This window comes from Panthera onca, chromosome B3 (assembly GCF_046562875.1).
Source record: "Panthera onca isolate mPanOnc1 chromosome B3, mPanOnc1 haplotype 2, whole genome shotgun sequence".
Classification (NCBI taxonomy): domain Eukaryota; kingdom Metazoa; phylum Chordata; class Mammalia; order Carnivora; family Felidae; genus Panthera; species Panthera onca.
The window spans coordinates 71,185,424-71,213,138 of NC_138344.1; the positions used below are offsets into that span (position 1 = coordinate 71,185,424).

The 27,715-nt window shown below is 37.3% G+C and overlaps 1 protein-coding gene and 2 non-coding genes across 9 annotated transcripts; all 3 read right to left on the bottom strand.

Annotated features, from left to right (window-relative positions):
• On the bottom strand, positions 1–26,970 carry CCNB1IP1 (cyclin B1 interacting protein 1). Of its 7 annotated transcripts, XM_081795894.1 has the most exons (9): positions 26,919–26,970; positions 23,705–23,829; positions 19,642–19,735; positions 18,482–18,600; positions 13,744–13,820; positions 13,445–13,593; positions 10,410–10,742; positions 3,256–3,589; positions 1–991 (listed from the first exon to the last, which is right to left on the bottom strand). In XM_081795894.1, exons 7-9 carry the CDS (start codon positions 10,704–10,706, stop codon positions 789–791), a joined length of 834 nt encoding a protein of 277 aa, XP_081652020.1. In that variant the 5' UTR covers positions 10,707–10,742; positions 13,445–13,593; positions 13,744–13,820; positions 18,482–18,600; positions 19,642–19,735; positions 23,705–23,829; positions 26,919–26,970; the 3' UTR covers positions 1–788. The 7 variants fall into 7 exon arrangements, with proteins under 7 accessions (XP_081652020.1, XP_060475058.1, XP_081652021.1 ...); XM_060619075.3 differs by lacking the exon at positions 18,482–18,600; XM_081795895.1 differs by lacking the exons at positions 18,482–18,600; positions 19,642–19,735; positions 23,705–23,829; positions 26,919–26,970 and adding an exon at positions 13,912–17,272.
• On the bottom strand, positions 17,304–17,450 carry LOC132670653 (small nucleolar RNA SNORA79). The gene has a single exon (XR_009606873.1). It is a non-coding gene; the product is annotated as a small nucleolar RNA SNORA79 (small nucleolar RNA).
• LOC132670660 (small nucleolar RNA SNORD126) lies at positions 19,380–19,456 on the bottom strand. The gene has a single exon (XR_009606878.1). It is a non-coding gene; the product is annotated as a small nucleolar RNA SNORD126 (small nucleolar RNA).
• Positions 26,971–27,715: the final 745 nt, after the last annotated feature.

Below are 27,715 nucleotides of genomic sequence, written 5' to 3' on the forward strand. Positions count from 1 at the left end.
TAAATCTTTAAAAGTATTTTAATTAATATAATCTCTTGAGATCAATAATATATTGTTTAAATTTTCTGCGTAAGTAGGCCCAAGGCAACTGCTGGCAAAAGGGTAAAGAAAAAGTAATTTCATTTTAAAATAAATGCCAAAAATCAACTTTACAAAATAACTTTATCAATATGAATCATTTTAAAAAAGAAATATAAGACTTCATATACATGCATCAAATTGTACTCTCATTCACTGACATGAACACACCTCCACAAACTAACACAAGGGCAAATAAATAAATATATACAAATAGATATACATGGCCAAATAACGAGCTACAGATTCACCTTCCATTTCCAGAGACCAAAATCTTCTTATAAATACACTGGCAAACACAGCAAAATACCAATATAAAGGAACACATATATACATATATGCATAAATACCAGAACCCAAAGTGACATGTAGACATATACCACAGTGCTTATATACACATACATCATAAATAAGCATGTAGTCCAGAAAGAAAACAAATGGTGATCCACAAAACAGTCAAAAATATTATACCCTTTTCATTGCTGGTGAAAACTTAACAGTTCACAATAAAATTGAGTTTAATATAATGCTCATGTCTTAAATAATGGAAACAGAAAAAGAAACTAGACTCTAAAGCCATTCCTACAGACACTGAGTCTCTCATAAAAATATAACAGCACAATGATGGGGACTCCTACCCTAACTAGAATAAAGGTAATTTGCTAAATGAGACCACTGAAAGTGATAAGAGAAACATTGTGTAAAATGAGCTAAATTCTTTTCACTTTAAAGGCCCTGCTAGAGATTTGCTGCTGCTCTACTTCACGACCTGGGGAGGCAAAACTAAAAAAGCTGTTGCTGGGTTCAGGTGCTGTGGGAGAAGCCACAAAAAATGGTCTGAACTGAAAATCTCCATCTCCACCACCCCGATTTCGAACTGGTGTACTGTCCAAAGGAAACTTGGAGTTGTTCCCTAGGAAAAAAATAAGGGGAAAACTTAAGCATCCATTTGCTTACAGATCTTTAGGTACAAAAAGACAAAATTCATTTAATAAATATTTTAACAGAATCAATTCCTATGAGACAGTAAAATATAAACTTAATATTGGATAGAGAAAAGGGTTATGATGGCTCCTACTCCCTCCCCCAACCACAGTATATACTATACCTTCTGCTGTGATGCACTTTCCAGTAGCTATGAACTCATCACCAAAAGTAATTTTACAGTGAAATGTTTTTAGCATAGCCAGAATTTACAATTCATAATTTCATTCATTATCTATGTAATCTACTTCAAAGGAATAGTGTGTGTGTGTGTGTGTGTGTGTGTGTGTGTGTGTGCGCGCGCGCGCATGCACGCACGCGTGTGTATAAAGCCTTTTGTCCCAGGTTCTTTAAGAATAATTTTATTTATTTACTTACTTTTATTTTATTTTTGAGAGAGAGAGAGTGCACCTAGCAAGGGGGGTACATACAGAGGGAGTGAGAGAATCTTCAGCATGCTCATCTGGTGAGGAGCCCAATGCAGGGCTCAGTCTCACAACCATAAGATCATGACCTGACCCAAAATCAAGAGTCCGACGCTTAACTGACTGAGCCACCAGGAGCCTCTAGAATAAAATTTTTTTAAAATACTGCCATAAACAGGAAATATATATCAACTATGAAAAACTGGCACATACTCACAGTCCAAGATTAGAATAACATTAAAAAAAAAAATCAGACAATAGATCTGATTAAATAAACATTTAACAACTTCCACTAAACCATTCTTTGGCTTCTACAAGTTTTAAATGGAGTATGTAACTAAAAGAGAATGCTGACTATAAACATGCTTCAAGCCAACAGCTGTAACAAGAGATAAATGTAGAAAGGTTAAGGGGCACCTGGGTGGCTCAGTCAGTGAAGCGTCCAACTTCGGCTCAGGTCATGATCTCACGGCTTGTGAGTTCAAGCCCCACGTCGGGCTCTGTGCTGACAGCTCAGAGCCTGGAGCCTGCTTCAGACTGTGTGTCCCTCTCTCTGCCCCTCCCCTGCTTGCACTCTGTCTCTCACTCTCTCTCTCTCTCTCTCTCAAAAATAAATTAAAAAAAAAAAAGTTAAAAAAAAAAAGGTTAAGTGTGCATATAAAGTGAAACAGGAAAGAACTGATGAATATAAAGAAATCAACATAAATATGGATTGTAACAAGGAAAAAATATCTATAATGTTAATATACAATAACACTGACTAAATTATAATTATGATTAACTGAAATTTAAGCAAAAACTTGTTTTTGCTTCAATTCTTATATCTGATATTCTTCACCTTATTACTTCCTGCCTTTTCTAGGACATCTCTTCCCCTACTAAATGTTTTTCCTCAGGCTGTAATTCAAAAAACATGTATTTAGGAAATTAAGCACATGAAACTTCACTTTTTTACATTCCAAAACTAATTTATACTAATAGCATAGCAAAAATCACTTGGATTCTATTATATCAAGAATAGTATAAAGAGAACTCAGGAAGAGACAAGAGTTTCATTGTATCTGTCAAGGCACCTAACAAGCAGAAAAGAACTGGTAACTTCCTAGATTGTGCACTTCCAGAAAGCAGGAATCCTATCTGCATAATCCTTATATTTTCATTGCCTAGGATTATGTCTAGCAGACTAGTACATGAAGTATGTTTGATAAATACTTGATGAATGAACAAAAGCAAACCAACAATAACTTAAGTACTGTGCAATCAGTATTGCCATGTGAAAGAAAATGAAACATGGACTTCTTGAGGATAGGAAATGGTTGAGTGTGGGCTCTGAAGATAGTTCTGTAACTTAACTAATTTACTGAAACTTTCTGTGCCTCAGTTTTCTCATCTGTAAAATAAGGGTAATAACTACTTCACGAAGTTTTAAAAATAAAATGAATATATGTAATATTATAACAGTATCTAGTCCTTAGTAAGGAATCAAAAACTGGCAACTAATATTACTGCAAGGAAACAGCTTTTCACTTAAAGTATCAATTTGCAAACTATTTTGAAGAGATTTACTGTTTACAATGAAGATGTAACTTAACCACAAGCAAATAAAAATAAATAAAAGCAAAGATGTACATGTTTAGACCTGGATAAGGAATCTGGAACCTATCACCACTCTAGGCCTTTGGAGTCTCCACTGACTTTCTAGAACTGTGCAGAACACAATGTGAAAGATTTAAAGAACAGTTATTGGATATTATATGTCCTTTCTTACCTAATGGAAAGCCAAAAACACCAGATTGTGCAACCATGGATGGTTCCAGCATACTTTCTTGGTTAGCAATCGTGATGTTTCGCAGCCTAAGGCTATCATACAGGCCTTGGAGCTTTTGATACTGACGATTTCGCTCCATAAGTTTCTCAGAGATGTCACTGAACTTTTTCTTATATTCTTCTAGCACTTTCTTCATGGAGGTGACTTCCCCCTTCATAGAGGTCAATTCTACATCCTTACTCTGTATTTGCTGAGTGTATATCTTCTCCATCTGTTTCAGATGGCCCTCAGCCTTGCTGAAATTGTATTCTTGATAGAGACGCTCCTGATGTACCTGCCCCGAGAGAAAAGGAGATTTTTAAGGTAATAAGTACAAAGTTATATATCATAAAACTTTACACAAAAAGATTTACACCAGGACATTACTAATTTAACATTTAGAACCAGATTAAGAAGCAAACTAGATGTACAATTGGATGGTTACTATAGAAAATAATACACCATGTCACTAAACGCATAAGAAAAAACTCTGGAGGAATATTCTCAAACTGCTACCATTATACCAACAAAAGTATCTATCTAACCCTGAAAAGTGACATGTAGTCTTAGTATTTTTAAAAAATATGAATGTCATATTTCAAGTAATCCATAATATGGAGAACAGATAAGATAGTCTCCAATTATCCCTGTCTCCTTGTACTTAGATTGTCTCCTACAATGTGGGCAGAAGCTGTGACAAGAATACAGGTAAAATGAAAAGATGCTGCTTGACATTACATAAGACTATAAAGTCGGCCTTAGCACACTCTCTTGCTGGCTTTGTAAAAGCAAGTAGCCATGTTGCAAAGGCCAAGGCAAGTAATTGAGTACAGCCTTTGAGCAACAGCCAGCACAATACTGAGGTCATAATGAATCTAAACATAAGACTGTACACAACCTTCACAAAAATTAACTCAAAATGGATCACAGAACTAATGTAAACACAAAACTATAAGATTCCTGTAAGATAACAGAGGAGAAAATCTAAATGATCTTGGGTTTAATGGTGACTTTTTAGATGCAACACAAAAAGGCACAATCTGTGAAAGAAAGAACTGATGAGCTAGATTTCATTAAAGTTGAAAATTTCTGCTCTGCAAAAGACAATGTCAAGAGAATGAAAAGACAAGCCATAGACTGAGAGAAAATATCTGGGGGCACCTAGGTGGCTTGGTCAGTTAAGCATCCAACTTCGGCTCAGGTCATGATCTCATGGTTTATAAGTTCGAGCCCCCTTCGGATCCTGTCTCCCTCTCTCTCTGCCCCCCCACGCTTTCTCTCTCAAAGAAAAAGAAAAAAAAAAAAAAAAGACATGATAAGTCTGTTATCCAAAACATACAAAGAACTCTTAGAACTCAACAATAAATAATCCAACTTAAAAAATCAGTCACAGGGGCGGGCACCTGGGTGGCTCAGTCAGTTGAGCAGCTGACTTAAGTTCATGTCATGATCTTGCAGTTTGTGAGTTCAAGCCCCGCATCAGGCTTTGTGCTGACAGCTCGGAGCCTGGAGCCTGTTTCTGATTCTTGTCTCCCTCTGCCCCTCACCTGCTCACACTCTGTCTCTCTCTGTCTCAAAAATGCATAAACATTAAAAACTTAAAAAAAAAAAAAAGTCACAAACCTTAATAGACATTTCACCAAAGAAAATAAACAGATGTGAAGTAGGCATATGAAAAGATATCCCGACAAAGCTGTAATCATCAAGACAGTGTGGTACTGGCACAAGAACAGACACTCAGATCAATGTTACAGAACAGAGAACCCAGAAATGGACCCACAAACATATGGCCAACTCATCTTTGACAAAGCAGGAAAGAATATCCAATGGAATAAAGACAGTCTCTTCAGCAAGTGGTGCTGGGAAACTGGACAGTGACGTGCAGAAGAATGAACCTGGATGGACCACTTTCTTACACTATACACAAAAATAAACTCAAAATGGATGAAAGACCTCAATGTAAGACAGGAAGCCATCAAAATCCTTGAGGAGAAAGAAGACACAAACCTCTTTGATCTTGGCCGCAGCAACTTCTTACTCAACACGTCTCCAGAAGCAAGGGAAACAAAAGCAAAAATGAACTACTAGGACCTCATCAAAATAAAAAGCTTCTGCACAGTGAAGGAAACAATCAGCAAAACTAAATGGCAACCGACAGAATGGGAGAAGCTTTTTCCAAATGACATATCAGATAAAGGGTTAATATCCAAAATCTATAAAGAACTGATCAAACTCAACACTCAAAAATCAAATAATCCAGTGAAGAAATAAGCAAAAGACATGAATAGACACTTCTCCAAGGAAGATATCCAGATGGCCAACCGACACATGAAAAAATGCTCAACATCACTCATCATCAGGGAAATACAAATCAAAACCACAATGAGATACCACCTTACACCTGTCAGAATGGCTAACATGAACAACTCAGGCAACAACAGATGTTGGCGAGGATGTGGAGAAAGAGGATCTCTTTTGCATTGTTGGTGGCAATGCAAGCTGGTGCAGCCACTCTGGAAAACAGTATGGAGGTGCCTCAAAAAACTAAAGATAGAAATACCTACGACCCAGCAATTGCACTACTAGTCATGTATCCAAGGGATACAGGTGTGCTGTTTCAAAGGGACACATGCACCCCCATGTTTATAGCAGCACTATCAACAATAGCCAAAGTATGGAAAGAGCCCAAATGTCCATCGATGGATGAATGGATAAAGATGTGGTATACATATATATACAATGGAGTATTACTCAGCAATCAAAAAGAATGAAATCTTACCATTTGCAACTACGTGAATGGAACTGGAGGGTATTATGCTAAGTGAAATTAGTCAGGCAGAGAAAGACAAATATATGACTTCACTCACATGAGGACGTTAAGACACAAAACAGATGAACAGAAGGAAAGGGAAACAAAAATAATATAAAAACAGGGAGGGGGACAAAGCAGAAGAGACTCATAAATATGGAGAACAAACTGAGGGTTACTGGAGGGGTTGTGGGAGGGTGGATGGGCTAAATGGGTAACGGGCATTAAGGAATCTGCTCCTGAAATCATTGTTGCACTATATGCTAATTTGGATGTAAATTTTAAAAAATAAAATTAAAAAAAAGAAAAGATATCCCATATCATATTATCAGGTAAATGCAAATTAAAACGAGATACTACTACACACCTATTAGAATGGCCCAAATCCAGAACACTGATAACTAGCAAGGATGTGGAGCAAAAGGAACTCTCCTTCATTGATGGTAGGAATGCAAAGTTACAGCCATTTTGGAAGACAGATTTCTTATAAGACAGCAGTTTCTTATAAAACCAAACATACTCTTACTATACAATCCAGAAATCATGCTCTCTGGTATTTATCCAAAGGAACTGAAAACATGTCTTGCACACAAATGTTTATAGCAGCTTTATTCATTATTACCAACACTTGTAAGCAACCAAATTGTCCTTCAGAGGTGAGTGGATAAATAAACTGTGTAAAATCTAACAACAGAATAGTATTAACATTAAAAGGATATGAACTATCAAGACATGAAAAAACAGAGAAAATTTAAATGACTATTACTAAGTTAAAGAAGCCAATGGAGCGCCTGGGTGGCTCAGTCGGTTAAGCGTCAGACTTCAGCTCAGGTCATGATCTCACGGTCTGTGAGTTCGAGCCCTGCGTCGGGCTCTGTGCCAACAGCTCAAAGCCCTGAGCCTGCTTCAGCTTCTGTGTCTCCCTCTCTGCCTCTCCCCGCCTCACACTCTGTCTCTGTCGATCTATGAAAAATGAATAAACCTTAAAAAATTTAAAAAAAAAAAAGAAGCCAATGAAAAAGACTACAAACTGTAGGATTCCAACTGTGTGACAGTCTGAAAAAGGCAAAACTATGGAAATAGTAAAAAGATCAGTGGTTGCCAGGGGTTAGGGGAAAGGAGGGATAAAGTTGGTGCACAGATTTTTAGAGCAGTGAAACTACTTTGGATATTATCATGGTGCATATAAGTCATTATACATTTGTCCAAATTCACAGCATATATATAGCACAGAGAGAACCCTAATGTAAACTATGGACTTTGGATGATAGTGACATGTCAATGTAGGTCCATCATTTAAAACAAATGTATCATCGCGGTGGCAGATGTTGATAATGGAGGACTATACATGTATCGAAGACAACAAATATATGGGAAATCTCTCCATCTTCCTCTTAATTGTGCTATAAACCTAAAACTGCTTTAAAAATAAAGTCCCTTCGGGGCATCTGGAGGACTCAGTCAGGTAAGCGCCCGAGTTCAGCTCAGGTCATGATCTCATGGTCTGTGAGTTCGAGCCCCATATCAGGCTCTGTGCTGACAGCTCAGAGCCTGGGGCCTGCTTTAGATTCTGTGTCTCCCTCTCTTTGCCCCTCCCCGACTCACACCTCTGTCTCTCTTTCTCTCAAAAGCAAATAAACATTAAAAAATTTAAAAAATAAAATAAAGAATAAAATCCTTTTAAAAAACAAAAAATATGGCCCTCAGTTTCACATGCCACTAGGAAGTGAATGCTGCCAGAGCATGAGCTTGGAAGCAGATCTTTCCTCAGTTGGCCATACTGTAGCCCCTGTCAACACCTTGATTATACTTTTGAGAATCTGAGCAGAGTCTATGCTTGAACTCTTGACCTATACAAACTGAGATAATAAACATGTTGTTTTAAGCCACTAAATTTGTTGATTAAGCCATTAAGTTTGTTACACATATACAACTACTATATACAGACACAAATTTTAGCTTATCTTTGGATTCACTATCCTTTATATATTGACAAGAATGAAATATGACCACTCACCTCTAAATTTTTTTTTAATTTGCCCATTCAATATAGCGTGATGTAACTCCACCAAGTCTGGGTTACCAGTCCCTTCTATGTAGTCCCACAGCACTCTGTACTTTCCTTATAATGTACACATTACAATTATAAATGTCTGGGGTTTTTTAATCTTTATCACCACTAAACCGTAGCCTTCTTGAAACTCATACATTTTGTTCATTACTGTATACTCAGTACCTAAGAAGGTGCATGAAATATAAATGTTTCCAGAAAATATTTGTTGAATAACTAAATAGGAAAAAAAAAAATTTATTTCTGACTACCTTACTCATTCACTGCTTTCTACCATATTTGAAAAGATGAAAACAGTAACACATTCATGTTCAATCAGTACTATCCCCCAAATAGGAATCCACTTTAAGATATAGTGTCTATTCATTCAGTCAATAAATATTTACTGAGACTTAAGACCAGTAACTATGATGGTCACTCAGGACCCAGAGATAAAGTATCAAAACTTGACATAAAGAACTCTCCCAACTAGAAGACATGAACAAGTATGCAGATAATTATAATACCATATAAATAATACAATAAAAGTACACATAAAATACAGGAGCATATAAGAGGGATGCCTTACCCAGAAAAATATAATGAAAGGATTAACTTGTTGACAAGCAAAATCTTTAAAAAGCATTATAAATGTATATGCAAGATATACAATATACTCAAGGACACGATTAAAGTTCTCCACAGGAAAGTCTTTCTAAGAAGATACCAGAAATCATGAGTTAAGGATGTGAACTTGGTAATAAGGATGCTCATCACAGTGGTTTTAATAAACTAGAAAAAAATTATGAGACATTTCTATTATATCAAAAAAAAGACTAATAAAAGATAAATAAAAAAAGAGATAATATCTTGCAATATCTGAATTACATACATATAAAGAATTCTTGTAGTACCTGGGTGGTTCAGTCAGTTGGGCATCTGACTTCAGCTCAGGTCATGATCTCACAGTTTGTGAGTTCAAGCCCCACGTTGGGCTCTGTGCTGACAGCCCAGAGACTGGAGCCTGCTTCAGATTCTATGTCTCCCTCTCTCTGCTCCTCCCCGACTCATGCTATGTCTCTCTTTCAAAAATGCATAAACATTAAAAAAGAGAGAGAGAATTCTTACAAATCAATAGGGAAAAAACCTACAGCAAGTGAAATAAGCAAACTAAAACAGGCAATTGATAAAAATACATGAAAACATACAAGAAAATGTTTTCAGCTAACCATCATCTAAGAAGTGCATATTTAAACAAGATTTTACTCTACTCATTATCTAATTGGTGAGTAGAAATATGAACAATCAGGCACCCTCATACATTTAAGGGACACAAAATGTCCTAACTGGAGGACAATTTTAAAATACTGCAATTTGGGGAGCACTTGGCTGGTTCAGTCGGTAAAGCATGCAACTCTTGATCTCAGGGTTGTGAGTTTAAGCCTCACATTGAGCAGAGAGATTACTTAAAAATAAAATCTTTTAAAAGTTAAATTAATTAACTGCAATTTTTAGAACTTTGAAATATGTATTCATCCACTTTCAGGAATTTAATATTAGCAAATAATTAAATACGTGAATTTGATAAGAATGCTCATCACATTTTTTTATAACTTGGAAGTAATTTATGATACAACTATTAAAATTATGATTATAAAATAACTAATTTAAAAATACTAAAATATTCTAGTAATCATAATATATTGTCAGCTTTAACTGATATTATCCTACTTTGGGACAAAAAATATATATATGTAAAACATATTTATGCACAAAAAAAAGTCCAGTAATACACAAAAATATCAACAATGATCTCCAAGTTATGGAATTATGGGTGATTTTTTTATTTTCTTCCCTTTGGATTTCCAAAAGTAAACATATGACCTTTTAAAATTTTTTTTAGTGCTTATTTATTTTTGGGAGAGAGACAGAGACAGAGCATGAGCAGGGGTGGGGCAGAGAGAGAGGGAGACACAGAAACCCAAGCGGGCTCCAGGCTCCCAGCAGTCAGCACAGAGCTGACGTGAGACTCAAACCAACAAACCACAAAATCATGACCTGTGCCAAAGCTGGATGCTTAACCAACTGAGCCACTCAGGGACCCCTAAACATATTACTTTTGAAAAAAAAAATTATTAAAAAGAAAGTTTTCTATATATTCACAAAAAATAAATACAAACACAGTGAAGGAAAAACATTAGAAGATTTCACATGCCTCCAATCATACTGTCCAGAAAAACTAGCCTAAGCACTAACCTGATACGTCCAGAAGGCCAGTGCACGGGAGCTGATGTCCAACACAATCTCTGGTCGAAGTCCTGCCAATACCATGGCTTTATATTCCTCTGATGGACTGAGTTCTGTGCGGACAATGTCTAGCTTTCCAGAAAGGGTACTGTTGCAGGCAGGGCAGATAGCTGGTGAACGACTAAACTCACCACTGCCATGCTGATCACAGAAGATGTGAGAGCAGGCAGTGACCCACGCATAACCAGAGAGTTTGAGACGACACTTGCGATAATTACAAAGCAGCATGTCTTCACACAAAGACATAATAGAAAGTGAGGTCTCCAGATGCTGAAAAGAATCCTAATAAGGGGTAAATGAAAAGGCCAAATAAGTCAACTTTTAGTGAAAATGAAATAAATAGTAAATAAACAGACCATGTTTTCATTTAATTATGATAAAATAATGTATTTTATTGTTTTTGTAATTATTATCAATGTTACATTGATTTCACTCAATATTAACTGTGTTCTTTTGTGTAAACCGCTAGAAAGTCCATGAAAAAGAATTTTAAAGAAACAAATTAAAGACACTAGTGGTCCAAATCTTACTAAAGCCAAAAATAGTATGTACGTAGAAAATAAAGTTTAGGAACATTTTGCAAAGTACAAACAAATAAAAGTTAATTACGCCCTTCGCCATTCCTCAATACCTAAATAAAAAAGCCAAATTTATGACCGTCCATAGTTTGCTAGCATATTTTAGTATCACTTCTCACACTTGGCAGACTTAAGTCCAGGCACTGATTTCAACCATTCTTTAGTGCAAAGTGTCTTTTAAGTTACATTTTTAGGTTTTTCATAATACATGGACTTCTCAGATTCTTTACCTGCATTGCCTTAACTAAAAAGCCGGTAGTAATCTGCTAGTATTAAAATAATTTAATTCGTCCAAGCAAATGACTATTATGAAACCTGAACAACTGTATAAAAGCTGCTTTATCATCAAACAATTCCTTGCAAACAAATTGCAAGGATAGCATTCAATATTAATACAAATACTATTGAATGCTATCCTTGCAATTTTTTTTAAATGTAAAACTAAATAAATACTTTTAGGTTACTTTTCAATATAGCATCCACTCTCACTGGAGTTTTACTAACCGAGACTGGACAGCAATATTGTGGATATATCAAAATCATATACTGTAAGAAATAATTGTGACACATCAATTATACACCAAGGAAAAATGTTCACATTTATCAACCGAAAAATTCTGTGAAGAATGTTGCCTCAGTCACAGGGGTCGACGAGGACGCTCTGACACCTTTATCCCCAAAGTACCCGCTGAGGTAGGCTCCAAAGGTAAATGGCACCTTGCAGCCGGAGTTATAAGGCTTATTTTACCTTCAGCAGGGTTAATAGGCATGGGGCGAGCAGAAAAGCTGGGACGTTTCGAACCAGAGCCTTCTCGGGCAAAGCGAGGGGAGCGGCTAATTCCCAATTTTCCCTGACTGGGGGAATAAAGCCAATTTAGTGAGCTGTCCAAGTTACCGAGGGCCAAGTTTTTGAGAATTAGACTCACAGAAACTTCACTCTGGAGTTGTTGGCCTGCTTCCTGCGGTCTACGGAGAAAATAATAATAATACAAATAAAATATCTAACCTGAGGCGCCCAGACAAAGCGCGGGAAAACACAGTTGCCGCCACAATTCCACAACTACTGTAGGGAGGGCTCGCCCTGCGGCTCTTACTACATCTGAGAGCGCACGCGCAGGGTTGCCCCGGAGCCTGCCGGGTACTGGGCACAGGGCTTCGTACGGCTCGGGATCCTGGGACCGGTCAGGCTGTGGCACCCAGACTTGGTTGGGTACGTATTCCCGGCGCAGTCGCATATCAGGCGCTGTGAGGGTGCGACTCTCACGTAGTGTGGTCTAGGTTTCCCGCTTGGGAGCCCAATGGATACAGCCATTGAGTTCCCTTCACTGCCCTCGAATGGCAGAAGAGTTAACATCCTAGCCCTCCTGGGTGTAACAGCTGAGGTCAGTCTCCCCAGGTAACAGCAGGCAGCGGGGCGAGAGGCAGTTGAGAAGCTAACAGAACCTCTGAGTACACAGGCGTGTTTGTCCTAGAAACACTTGGGGATGACAGGCTGGGCAGCACATACTTCCTAAGTAGGAAAAAGTCCCGGAAATGTGATGCCCGTAATTGGATAGCTATCACCTCCACATTCTAGTTCTGCCATTTTACTTTTTATCCATCTTGGTACAGGGATCTTTATAGCTTTCACATATCTTCTAGATACATTTAAAAATAGAACTTTTCCTTAGTTTATGATGTTACCAACATTTATTACAGGGCCTGAAATGAAGGGAGAGGATCAGGGGTCACAGCTTTTTTGAGGTGATCTACCTGTGTGCTCTCCTGGACCTACTTTTAATTGTTTAAATGTTTGTGCCTGTTTTACCCTAATGCTGTCACCTGCCAATTTCTTTTCTGTTCTGTGTAACCTGCGTGGTCTTCTGCTCAATCTATAGAAGCCTATTGGAATTCATATTAGAAACTAAGCTGAAGAGGGCTTGAGGGGTCCTCAGAATACAAGCCTTAATGCTGTCTTTTGCAGCCACCTGTCCGCATAATGTGTAGTAACAGATACTACACAATGGACACCAAAGCCCTGTAAACCCCTTTATGGGTTGTAAATCTCTAATACTAACCCTTTCTTCTTCAAACAAAACCTATCCTAATTACACAACTTTTGGCTAGTTTTCTGTCTACTTCCAACTTGTTCACAGTAATTAGAAAGGGTCCTCTTGGCCTTTATATACATTTCCTAAAATGTCGTCTGAGAGTTTACAGTGGTAATTTAATTCTGGTATACAAACCGGATTCAAACAAAAGTGGGTGTTCATGTGTAAACCCCTAACATCTCTTTTGCATATCTGAGCAGTTTATGCATTTCCTGATTTTAATTATGCCAAATATACTACAAAAGTGTAGAATCTAAAGTTAGAAAACACAAAGCATTCAAATTCAACCAATACCTAACTTTGTGATCTAACTTACCTTTGTACTGCAACATGATCTCTTCCTGCTTCTTCATCAAGACCATTGATTCCCCAAACCTTAGGGTTTCAAAACTAAGTCAGTTTCAAAGTCAGTCTCAAATTTCCTCTAGAGTCAGTTTCACATTTCCAACCCATTTGGCTAAAAGCCTGTAAGAATAATATACATATTATGTGGGTGTGTATGTGTGTGTATGTATACTTTTTTTTGCCAAAATTTTGCCGGATAGAATAAAAAGGGGCAGGGGGCTACAAAGACTTAGTATCCCAGTTATCTGGAACACCAGGAACTGAACTAACCTCCTTCTTAGTGGCATTGTGTCCTTTTGTTATGGCAAACCTTTCACTGCCTTCACTGGCTCTTTTCTGGAGGGCTCCTGGGGATGAGATTACTAAAATCAATCAAGGCTGAGATACAGAGACCCATCCACCAAACAGAACTTTTTAAAATACTGGTTTTTGGGGTACCTGGATGGCTCAATTAAGCATCAGACTTCAGCTCAGGTCATCATCTCCCGGTTTGTGAGTTTGAGCCCCAGATCAGGCTCTCTGCTGACCTCTCAGAGCGTGGCGCCTGCTTTGGATTCTGTGTCTGCCTCTCCCCCACTCATACTCTGTCTCTCTCTCTCAAAAATAAACATTAAATTTTTTTTTTAATATTGGTTTTTATTATTAAATATCAAGCATACAAAAAATGTGACAAATGACCATCATGCAGCTTTAATAAACTGAAATCTTTCTCACATTTGATTTTCTTTTAAATGAAGTAACATATTATAAATATAACTGAAGCCTCCCCATTTTCTTCTACCTCTCCAGAGGTAAACAAGCCAGATTTTGGTATTTATCATTCTCATGCATGCTTTTATACTTTTAGTATATATGTATATATCAATCTTGTTTTGCATGTCCTTAAACTACTAAAATCTTATTTTGCATGTCCTAAAACTACTTATCATAGTATGCATCACTTTGCTATTTTATTAACTGTTTTTGACATGTAGTCATGTTAATACACATACCTTTCACTAATTCATTTTAACAGCCAAATTCTAAAAATTTACCACAATTTATCCATTCTTCTAATGGACATTTCTTCCAGGTTTTTAAAATTAAAAACAATACTTCAATAAACTTTCTATACATGTCTTCTTGAATACACATGCCAAGAATTCCTATAGAACATAATACCCAGAGACTGGATTTGTGTATAATCAACTTCAAATAAATTTCACTACCACCAGCAAAAATGAGAGCACACTGCTTCAGACTCAGCAACATATGCAAGTGTCATTTTTCTGGTTTTGTTTTCATTTTTGCCCTTATGATGGCAGTAAAATGGCATCTCAATGTTTTAACATGCCAATTCTTTGATTATTAGTGAGATTAAGCATCTTTTCAGGTGACTGACTACTCAGAGATCCTCATCTGTGAATTACTCATTCATATCCTTTGATCATTTCTATATTTCTTTGGAGTCCTTTGTTGATTACATGGTATGTAAACCTAAGTTTTAATTTTACTATATACGAATTTATCAATCTTTCCTTTTGGTGCTTAAGTCTATTCCAATGTCATCATATTCCTTGTTTTTCTATAGGTTTAAAGTTTTGCTTTTCATTTATAGATGTTTGATCCATTCTTCCTAATATAAGGATCTGGATAAACTCTATAATTTGTGCTTACGCATTATTTATACCATTTAATTACAGATTATCTTCACGTTTCAAAAATGATTTTTTTATCATAAAGTTTGATATTGATCTTGGGTAGATATTAAGTATCTATCAGCTATACGGAGTATATACCACATTGCTCTAAAAATTTCAAAATAGTAATCTCTCCTGTTATCATTGAATCTTAGAATGTTAGCATGATCTACTCTAAACTAATTTGATACTTATATTCATTTTAATGGAAGAATCCTAATCTAAAAATTAGATTTCAAATTCTAACAAGTTATTATAGTGACATACCATTTCTATAATTCTAGTATGAGTATTAAATCCCATTTCAAATCACAGGGATAAGTACTAGACTTCCAATACCTGAATTTGTATGTTATATCCCTTGCAAGTAAAATATATCCTCAGGGATATAAATATACTATGTAGGGCAAAAAATTCTGTACAGTATAATTTAGCCAAAACAATTATAAGTATTTCAACATTAACTATAAAGCAGAAATAATGACTTTTTAACCATACCTGAGTGCTCTGTAAAACTTAAATCAATGATAAATGTCCAATTAAGGCTATAAATAAAATGCTCATAATAAAAGATATCCTATTAAATATCAGTAAGCTTTTGGGGTGCCTGGGTGGCTCAGTCGGTTAAGACTTCAATCGACTTCAGCTCAGGTCATAATCTCATGGTTCATGAGTTCAAGCCCTGCACTGGACTCTATACTGTCAGCACAGAGCCCACTTTGGACCTTCTGTCCCCCTCTCTCTCCCCCTTTGCTGCTGGTTCTCTCTCAGAAAAATAAATAAACATACATACATACATAAATATAAGCTTTTATATAATTATTCCTCAAACCCAGTTTGTTTTGGCAGCCATTCTTCATTGACCCTTAAAGGATCAAGCATCATAATCAATGTAATGTCTACACCCAGCTTGGGTCTTGAACTCACAACACTAAGATCAAGAGCAGCATGCTCTACCAATAAGCCAGCCAGGCACCCCAAGTATTAAGACTTTTAGGTAGACTCACTGGTACCCAGATGTACCTATATATACAATGTACCTATATATACATTTTTCATCAGAGGCAAAATTTAAGTCCCAATTATTACATGTAAATGTCTTGCCAAAATGCCATTAAAAAGGGTGCCATTTTCCAGGAACTTAAAAAAATATCTAATGGAGGTTTCACTTCACATATTTTTGAGTATCTACTCTAAGCCAGGCATTACAGATAAGGAAGTTTTCCTGCTTTCATGGAGTTTACAATCTAGCAAAGAATCTAAGAATGATGAAAGAAAATATTTTACTCTTCCTGCCTCTTACATTTTTGCAAGGTTTTTTTAACTAATTTCTTGCATTTCTTTTAAAAAATTTTTGTTAATATTTATTTTTGAGAGAGAGAAAGAGCATGAGTGGGGGAGGGGCAGAGAGCGAGGGAGACACATAATCCGAAGCAGGTCTCAGGTTCTGAGCTGTTGGCACAGAGCCCAATGCAGGTCTCGAACTCACGGACCTCGAGCTCATGACCTGAGCTGAAATCGGATGCTTAACCAACTGAGCCACCAGACACCCTGCAAGTTGATTCTATAAACCCTTTCTGAGGAGAAAAGTCTGTTTCCATCTTTAATTTCCATCTACTTTCATGCTGTGAAGAAAAATACATTTTTTAAAAATGTTTACTTATTCTTTGAGTGAGAGAGAGCACAAGCAGGGGAGGAGCAGAGAAAAACACACAGAATCCAAAGCAGGCTCCAGCCTCTGAGCTATCAGCACAGAGCCCAATGCAGGGCTCATAAACCGTGAGATCATGACCTGAGGTGAAGTCGGACGCTTAACTGACTGAGCCACCCAGGTACCCCGAAAAATACATTTTTAATACTAACCTAAAATGTGTAAGCAACCACTCGGTAGAAAATTGATCAGTAGAAACTCATCAGTACAAAATGATTAAACAACTTAAAATGTAAACATGAATGACTTCAGTTATTGTTTCAGAAACTCTCAATTTACTAAACCACTTTCTTTCATAGCCCTAGGTCAGTGCTATTCAAATACTATTGCAGTCAAAGGATTGTCAATAAACTTACACATCCTTATGTTTTAATGTTAGTTTTGTTTTATTTTTCAATCACAGGTACATTGTCTTAACCTAGAATCACCACCTGCTTTGTAATTGTTTGACTCCGCAAAAATCAGAAGACACTAACGGACGGCCAACCCATCCCCATGGTGCCCTGAGTGAAAACAAGTCAGCTTGGATATATGATGGACTAAAATCTCACTACCTAAGCTCTAAGCAGTGAGAGGAACAGCCATCAAAATTTATCTCCAACCACTTTAATAAATGTTTTAAGAATGTTTTAATGTTTAAGAATGTTTTAATAAATGTTTTAGGAAACATTTATAAAAATAAAGATATTAAGTCATTCTTTTTTTTTCAAGTCAGTCTTAATAGGAATCACTACATCTAAATTTTTAAAAAGTCAATTAAGAGCTAAATGAACCATCAAGTATCATCTGCTCCAGCTAAGACAAAATGAGGAATAGGATGATAAATAACTCTGTGCCAAAACAAGATCAATCAACTAAAGAAATGTTATTGGAACAGTCACATAGAGATACACACTAGTCCTGATTATCATACTTACTACCATAATTCTAGAACTTTAAATTAGGTTTTGTGTGCTGGAGGTAAAGATGTCAGAAACCACCAGGTAGAATAGTTTAAGATAAATATGCACATGGACTTTGATGATAAAACAGCTAATATCTAGGGGCACCTGGGTGGCTCAGTCAGTTAAGTGCCCAGCTTCGGCTCAGGTCATGATCTCATGGTTCATGGGTTGGAGCCCCACATCGGGCTCTATGCTGACAACTCAGAGCCTAGAGCCTGCTTCAGATTATGTGTCTCCCTCCTTCTCTGCCCCTCCCCCATTTGCACTGTCTCTATCTGAATCATAAACATCAATAAAAAAAAAAAAAAAACAGATAATATCTATTGAACAATCACGATATGCTTAAGCAGTGTTCTAAGCCCACAAATTTATTATCTAATCTTCAAAGTGACATACTATTCTTTTGAATCTGGCACTATTATTCTCATAAGATATTAAGACACTGAGATGTTAAGAAACTTGCCAAGGTTACATAGCTGTTAAGTGACAAAGGATTGGTTTGAACTCAGTCTCACTCCAGAATCTATGCATAATATACTATGCTACCTCAACATCTTTGACCTTTTAAAAAATTAAATCTGTAGCAACTTAGCAGCTGGCCACGAAGCCACAAAGTTGAATTTTCAAAGATTCATATGTCTGTCAAAGCTTCTCAGCTTCAACATAAGCCTTACCACAAAAAAAAAAATGTTGTCATCATCTGTTGTATATCCAGGACTTACAACACCCAAGAATTCCAAGCTGGGAAAGAAGTCAGACTCAGATCTAGTTTTGGTCTCCTGAAACGTCATTGCTGCAAAAAGACATAGCCAAAGCTGAAAGCTATTTCAAGTACTAATGTTACTTTGGATTATTTGCATTTCCTGTATTTCTCCCTCAGATGTACCCCATTCTCTGCTGAAGCATGCAGGCACAGATAAAAAGAATAGAAGCCTGTTCTGTGTAGGTTCAATTAATACAATACATGAATATAATAAAGTCAGAAAACACAGGGTAACAGGATCACCCTTAGAATCCAATTCTAGAAACAATAATCCCTAGTATTGAGTATATCCTTTCATAAAATTTCTGAAGTAAACATAAGTATATGAAAATATTTAAGCATAAAAGGGATTAGGCACACTGCTCTATAACTTGTTTTTAACTCAATGTATCTTGAATATCCTTCCATTTCAAAAAAGGTAAACCTGTATCAGAACTTTTAAGTGACTATTTAGTGTTGCATTTTATGATCCTGACAAAATTGACTGAACCAACTCTGAAATCCTCTTAATCTTATATATAAATTAATAAAATAGTGATTAGTTAAAAACCGCCAAGTAAAGTGGGTGATAGAATTATACCAGTTATCAGTGCTTTTTCTGTAGTGTTTGAATGTTTACACTGAGGAAGATTCTTGACCCTGGTTCTATCTATCTCAAAAAGATATCACAAAAGGTCAAAGCACACAACAAAGTATTGTAGTGTCAGATCTGTAATTCAAAGATTTAAGATTTACCTGGGACTGGGGGGCTAGATCCCAGTAAGAATTCCAAGAAGCAGAATTCAACTCCAGGTGTTTGCCCTAGCTTTAGTCTGCTCAGAGCATGTGTTTAATCAGGGTGATCAGCTGAAACACGGACTTAACATGCATTTCATCATGGCAAACTGTAGGTGACTGATGAAGGGCAAACCACCACAGGCTCCCCGTCTCTAAACTAGGAGGACACTCTTAAGGTTAGAACTAAGGTTTTTTCAAACTACCAAATTCCAGCCACTAAGGACACTGAGCCCCAAAACTTAGTAGATGATTAGAAATCCAAATCAAGTAAAAAGACTTTTCTTTTACACTTACCTCTGGTATCAAATCCATCAGCTTCTATCTAGAAATTAGTTGAACCACACGATCTACCAACTACCTGCATATCATCTTTCCAAATGCATCATCTCTGAAAAATAAAGAGTAAATAATAAAGGTTATGATTACAGGACTTGAATGCATACCAGCCTACTCCCAAGCCACATCTCTATAGCCTCAAGGAAAATTAACCTCAAGGAAAACCATTCTTTGTATCAATCTCCAACCAGTAATATAAATTGACCCATCTATTTGGAGAATGAATGGCATGAAATGCCCAAATGCCCAAACTCAGTATCACATTAGGACAGGACTTCTTACACAAGCTCAGATTCTTGTATAAATTTAAAAGTTGGGTAAAACTGTACAATAAGTTTAACCAAACTCCAAAAGTTACATGTCCAGAGTCTCACAATAAGAGAACAGTATGGAAAAGGAAGGAGCCATGTGCTGGCTGCAACCAGAGCTTTGCAGTTATGAGAACAAATTCAGTGAGATGGGGCATAAATGACATGGGTTACTGCCAACCTTTCCAAGTCCACAGGGTGTTCAACTACAGAAAATACTTGTAACCAGTCATTAGATTCACAAAATCCTTTAAAAAAAAAAAAAAAAAGAGAGAAAGAAAAAATAAGGAAAGGAAAAAAGGGCGCCTGAGTGGCTCAGTTAGTTAAGTATCTGACTTCAGTTCAGGTCATGATCTCATGGTTTGTGAGTTCAAGTCCCGTGTCAGGCTCTGTGCTGACAGCTCGGAGCCTAGAGCCTGCTTCAGATTCTGTGTCTCCCTCTTTCTCTGCCCTTACCCTGCTCATGCTCTGTCTGTCTGTCTGTCTATCTCTCTCTCTCTCTCTCAAAAATGAACAAATTTTTTTTAATAAAAAGAAAAAAGAAGGAAAGAGCCAGGAACTCATAAAATAAATAAGGTAATCTCGGGCCCATGGCTTACTCAGTCAGTAGAACATGGAACTTGATCTCAAGGTTTGAGTTCAAGCCCCACATTGGGCATGGAGCATACTTAAAAAAAGAGAGAGAGAGAAGGTAATCCAAAATAGTTAACTTTTTTTTCAAAGCATGTTTCAATTTCATGAGACAATGCTGATTGTATTTAACGTTTACTTTTGGTAAAAATTTATCACAACAAACTAAAGAAAACTTTCCTGACATAGCAAAATTGAATTAGCATCATTTAGAACCCAAGGCAGCCACAAGATGGCAATATAAGAAAGCATAATTTCCTCTTCCAAGGCTTCAGTGTAATCTAACTTTCAGGTGAAAGCCTAGACACAAAGCTCATCACTGCAGGCAATCTTCAGACTATTCCCTATTATTAACTAGAAAGTTTCTTGTATTATTATATTTAATGATAATCTAAAACTTACTAAAACTATTATATTTTTATCATGTTCCTTTTCATACAACAATGTGAAGATTTTAAAATCCATAACCTCAGATACAATCTAGTTAGAAATACAAGACTGATGCAGATTAATGTCCATGGGAAGTACCAAAAAGTGGTATAGCAAGAATTCTTAAAAATAAGAATCATTGGTCAGGGTGCCTGGGTGGCTCAGTCGATTGAACGTCTGGCTTCAGCTCAGGTCATGATCTTGCGGTCTGTGAGTTTGAGCCCCGCGTCGGGCTCTGTGCTGATAGCGCAGAGCCTGGAGTCTACTTTGGATTCTGTGTCTCCCTCTCTCTCTGCCCCTCCCCCACTCATGCTCTGTCTCTCTCTGGGTCAAAAATAAACATTTAAAAAAGTTAAAAAAAAATAAATAAGAATCATTGGTCATAGTAGTCTTCATGAAAAAAAAGTTATGTATCTTGAATGAGCCTTAAAATAATACCATATTGTATATTTGGAAGTTGCTAAGAGAGATCTTAAAAGTTCTCATCATAGGGTGCCTGGGTGCCTCAGTTAATTAAGTGTCCAACTCTTGATTTGAGCTCAGGTCATGATCACAGTTTGTTGAGTTCGAGCCTAGCATTGGGCTCTGCATTGACAGCACAGAGCCTTGCTTGTGAGTCTCCATCTCTCTGCCCCTCCCCCACTCACACTCTGCCTCTCTCAAAATAGATAAACTTAAAAGGGGCGCCTGGGTGGCTTAGTTGGTTAAGTACCTGACTTCAGCTCAGGTCATGATACCAAGGTTGGTGAGCTCAAGCCCCACATCAGGGCTCTGTGCTGACAGCTCAGAGCCTGGAGCCTGCTTCAGATTCTGTGTCTCCCTCTCTCTCTCTGACCCTCCCCACGCTCATGTTCTGTCTCTCTCTCTCTCTCTCTGTCTCCCAAAAATAAAACAACATTAAAAAAAATTAAATAATTCTCATCACAAGAAAAAAATTGCACTACCCAACAGGTAACACCACATACAGCTGTTAAATTTTAAATTAAATTCCTCAGTCACATTTTAATTGCTCAATAACCACGTGTGGCTAATGGTTACCATGCAGAATACAAATATAGAACACTTCCATCACAGAAAATTCTGTTGGATAGCAGTGCCTTAAAGGATGGGTATGACTAAAATAAGGTGACAGAAAGGGAAGTAGTATCTAACATTCTTAAAAATTCCTATTATCTGGGGTCACCTGGGTGGCTCAATAGGTTAAGCATCCAACTCTTGATTTCAGCTCAGGTCTTGATCTGATGGTTCCTGGGTTCAAGACCCATGTGAGGTTCCACACTGATAGTGCGAAGCATGCTTGGCATTCTCACTCTCTACCTACCCATCCCCTTCCCCTCTTGTGCATACACAGGTACACTCTCTCTCTAAATAAATTTTTTTAATGTCTATTCATTTATTTTAAGAGAGTGAGAGAGCACGAGTGGGGGAGGGGCAGATCGTGAAAGGAGAGAGAAAATCCCAAGCAAGCTCCCCAATGTCAGCACAGACCCCAACAATGGGCTCGATCCCAAGAACCATGAGCGCATGACCTGAGCCGAAATCAAGAGCCAGAGGCTTAACCCAGGCACCCCACAAAATAAATAAGCTTAAAACAAATTCCTATTCTGTCAGAAACTTTAAAAATCATTTCACTCAAACTTTATTATCCCATATTTATTGTTAAATTTGAGGCTTAGAGAAATTAAATTAACTAGCTACTAAGAGCTATTAAGACCTAAGATTTAGGGACACCTGGGTGGCTGTCAGTTAAGCCTCCAGACATTTGATTTCGGCTCCAGTCATGATCTCAAGAGTTCTGAGATCGAGCCCCACATCAGGCTCTGCAAGATGATGTGGAGCCTGCTTGCGATTCTCTCTCTGACCCTCCCCCCCTAAAATAAGTACATAAACATTTTTTTTTAAAGAGGATTTAAATTCAGTTCTGTCCACTTCACCATGCTTCTTCCTACAAGAAATAGGAAGCAGAGTTACAGAAGATGGTTGGTTTTAGCATATAATGAGAATGACATACTGGCTCAGTAGGTCAGAAAGAAACTGAGGTGGTTTAAGTACCTGAGAGATACAATCAAAGTGTTATTTTACTCCCATCTGACAGTTGAATAACACTTTAATTATTTAAGGCTGTTTTCAGATGACCAGCATATTAGATTAACTAAGGGAACATAAGTAATAAGACATGAAGTGCAAGGTTTCTACAGTTCTACCAATGGCATTCTACCAATGAAGGCCATTTCATAATTACTAAGCATTTAGGGAACTCAAGTAAATATTTTATAAATACCCCATAAACTACCAATGACCCACTCATTTTGTCCCCTGTGAGAAGTAAAAGCTTCTAAGTACTGGTATTCATGGCCAAAACATACATTTTATGTATGGGAACAGATGCTTCATGAAAACCTGATATAAACTACAAACTGATAATACCAAATCTGAGGCTTCTAAGATGACAATTGCCTATTCAGTTCCATGCCAATTACTCAATGCCCACTGTGTGCCTAGGATTATGGGATACAACAGTAATTTAAAGAACCTATCTTTCTGAGATAGAAAAGACACATATTCATGGGACACAGAGAACACTTTAAGGCATTATCTTAGTCAAAGTTCCAAGTACTTGCTTTATGGTCCCATAAGCCTTTAACCATTCCTACCGAGAATGTCCAAATCCAAGCCCACTTGATTGATGTTACAGATGATTTCACAGTGCTACTTCTGGGCTGGCACATAGGCTTTTGAAGACCCAGGCCTGCATTCCTCCATGGATTCCATCTTCAACCTGAAGCAAAAGGAAAACACAAAATTCTGCATAGGAATTAAATGCTACACTGTCACTTGGCATAGTTCTCTTTTAGAGATAGCTCTATAAGGCACTACTATCAGAAAAGATTCCAAGTTTTGTTTCTCACTCACTGTCAGCTATTTTAGCCCAAAATACCAATGGTTTTAACCTCAGTGCAAGCAGAATCCACTCAGAGCATATATAAAAGTGAGGAGCTCAGAAACACAGACGGGCCATGCAGCTCATACCAAAAGACAACTATTTCACCAGGGTCACAAATGAAATACTACCTGAGGGCTTTGGATCACAACATCAGGAAAGAATAACTTGAAATCAGAATACAACAGGCAGTAAAAGTCTACTCTGTTAACTTGATGTTTTATCTATTTCATTAATACTTTGCCTATCTCAGAATTTACAAAGCCCTTTCTATATATTGTCTCATTTTGCAAATATTGGTCATCTTCATCTTATAGGTCTGTAAGCATGGTTTGGAGACTAATGGCAGGCACCTTTGTGGTTAACATAATGGATTTTTTTTTTTTTAATTTTGAGACTCTTCATATTTTATTTTTTTTACGTTTATTTATTTTTGAGAGAAGGAGAAAGACAGAGCATGAGTTGGGGAGGGACAGAGAAAGAGGGAGACACAGAATCGGAAGCAGGCTCCAGGCTCTGAGCGCTCAGCTCAGAGACCGACGCGGGGCTTGAACTCACAGACTGTGAGATCATGACCTGAGCCGAATTCGGATGCTTAACCGACGGAGCCACCCAGGCGCCCCCATAATGGATTTTGAAGTCAGACAAAACTGGAGCTTGACTCCCCCACCTATTTGCAACTTTTCTAAGCCTTGGTTTCCCTTTCTGTAAAATGAGGACAAATACTACCCACCTCTTAGGGCTGTTGTGAAGATTAAATGAGGTAAAATAAACATAAAATACTTTGCACAGTAGCTGACATGCAACTAAATTGTTTAATATGTTGTTTCTATTAAGTGTCCAAGCTCAACCAGCTAATGAGTAGGAATGGGGATATTCTGCCTAAAAATTTCACTTTCACAATATCTTGAAGCCCAGAAAGTCACTCCCTAATGGGAGTGACACATCCCTAATAAGTCCACTTTCAAATCCAAGATACTCCTAACTGGAAAACTAGAGGTTTCACAAGACATGATCTTAGCCTTTTAGGACTTAAAAATAAATAAATAAAAAAGCTTTGGTGGAATTCCCAGAAGCTTTTGTTTTGCATATTTTCATCCCAAAAAAACATTTGTTTTTCCTAACTTAATGCTAAAATATGAGTTTACTCACTCAACACTGTTATTTCAGGAAGATATCCAGCATGCATTCTGCTAAGTAAACACTGGAAACATGCTCCTTCTGCCCATGTGGTTTCTCTGGTTCATGTTGCCATTCCTTCTCAACATTAAATGTGTTCACAGCAAAATAAACCATCCCTTAAACTGAAGTGGGCAAAGATCCATTCACATAAAAGCCATCAGCGTGGTTTTGCTTTTGATAAAAAATCCTTTATTGCTCAATCAGGACATTTATGGTGTTGGTTGGTTTCCAGTTATCACCGTGTACAAAATAAATATAAGTAACAGGAAGCAGTGCATGTTTAGAGTCCTTATAAACTATATCAAACCCAACTGAACTGTGGCATGTGACAACTGACTTATATACAAGGTTATTCATTTTGGGGTTAACAACAAGACTGTAAACTACCTAAATGTTCACCAATAAAGCTTAAATTATGGTATGCACATACATTAGATTACTGTGTAACCATCATAAAGAATATGGATGTTCTTTATTCATTTGGAAATCTCAAGTGGGAAAAGATACATGGTAGAGTATGTAAGAGGGGAGGGTAAAATACATATATTTGCCTATACTTATATAAAATATCTCAGAAAGTATACATAAGAAACTGTTAATGCTGTTACTGGGTAGAGAAATTAGGCGACGTAGGAGACTTCATGATACACGCTTTGATCCCTTTTTAATTTAACCATGTAACTATTACTTTCCAAAAAAATAACATTAATTTAACAATAAAGCGTAAGAATTATAAGGATTTTGAGAAGTCTACAACATTCTATTACTACATTCCATCCACTAGTTTATTTCTTTCACATCTTCTGCCTGGAAGAATAATGAACACATACATTGTATTCAAACTAATGTATATCAAGGAGGAAAAAAAAAATGGGAATCCATTTACACTCAAAGTCACCAGGCAAGACTTTTTATAAGAAAAAATATATCCAAAATAAATTTACTGCTTACTTCTAGAAGGTATATAACATTTATTATAATGCCTGGCCTTCGTATATTTTGATTTTCAACAGCGGGGCCTCATAGTGGTCCACTGAGTTACCCAAGGTCACTGGAGGAGTAAACTGTAGTGCTAGAATTTGATTTGGGCTTGTCCCGAGCTAAGGCCCCTGATTTTTTCTTTAGTAGTTCTTAGGCTTTTTAGGGAACCCTCACTACAGTGGCGACATTAAAATTGGGAGCTCCTCTGAGGGCTCACTAAAATCATCTAACTTCAGAGTTTGCTGCCTAGGCTCACTAAGAAAGCTATAATGAATGCTCTGAGCAAAGACCAGGGAAAAAACAACGTTCGCTACAGCTCCCACAAACCCAGTGAGGGCCTGGGCTCTACAGACACGAGAGAAAATGTACTAGTCTGAGCCTCTTCCCAAGGTCTACCCTCCGGCCAGGGAGATCTAAGTCAAAACAGCATCAGAATAGTAACAATACCTTCCCCTCCAAGCAAAAGGAATCCAGGTATTTTCCAGGAACACGGGGACTCTGTACATGAAGCAGAGTCCGTTGTTTCTGGGTCACCAGGTCTCGGGGAAGGAAGGCAGACCCAGTGCTGCAGAGGCCCACGTGGAAATAAGCCAGGCAGAGCATTTCACTGCCTTCTCCCAATCTCCACACAGCCGAAATTAATCGCCTTGTGACTCACACACACTCTAATGTTTGCTTGAAAAAAAGGCCTGCCATCAGGATACAGGGCTCAAATGGTAAAGAAATTCAGAACAATCAGGGAGCAAAATTAAGTGCATACTCACCAGCCCACCACCAAAACGGAGAGACTAAGTGGAGAGACAGGAAGTGGCTTTGAGAAGTGGCCTCAGAGTCTGATTGGCTAATGAGTTAAAAGCAGGCTCCCTCCTCCTTTACCTTAAAAGGTACCGAAATGATACACCCCCCCCCCCTCACCTACTTGTGTCTTTATAGAACAGTGATGCTACTTGCACTATTTTTAGAATGACCTTTTTAAACCAAGTTTCCTTTTGAGTTCAAGTACTTAACACAAGCAAACATAGGCTAATTCAAGCTATTTATACACATTCTTGTTTAGATGGCCCTACTGTAAACAATTTTGTTCCTTTAGGATAATTTCCTAACCTTTGGACTTCAATAGGGTTAATTTATGCAAAGTAACAGGTTTCATTATAAACAGTCTAGATCCATTCAAATTAGAACTTACCTTCAGGGTAATATTCCAGTTAACAAGCCGAGTGACTAAAAGATGGGTGTGGTTAAGCGTTTAGGCTTTGAAAATGTAGTTGCATAAACCAACCTTATTAAACTAACCCTTATCTTCGTAGCTCTTTCTTCACAGGTTTCTACTACTAGTTCAAAGCCCTTTGTCTTTTGTCAATTCTTCACAAATTTATTGTCTCTTTGTCTAAAAGTTTAAAAGTTTCCTACTCTGGTCACTTCTTCAGATCTTCATTCTGTGAAGGTTCCCACGTACATACATGTGAAAATTCAATAAAACTTGTATGTTTTCCTCCTGTTAATTTTTGTCAGTTCAATTTTCAGATCGTGCCAGGGACTCTAAGAAGGTTAAGGAAAACTT

What these genes read in the sequence shown, in the direction of transcription:
- CCNB1IP1 (XM_060619075.3), bottom strand. Translation starts at nt 10,706, where the DNA reads ATGTCTTTGTGTGAAGACATGCTGCTTTGTAATTATCGCAAGTGTCGT. An exon ending in TGGCCTTCTGGACGTATCAG is followed by an intron (nt 3,590 to 10,409) that starts GTTAGTGCTTAG and finishes CTCTCGGGGCAG; the next exon opens with GTACATCAGGAGCGTCTCTA. An exon ending in TGTTTTTGGCTTTCCATTAG is followed by an intron (nt 992 to 3,255) that starts GTAAGAAAGGAC and finishes TTTTTTTCCTAG; the next exon opens with GGAACAACTCCAAGTTTCCT.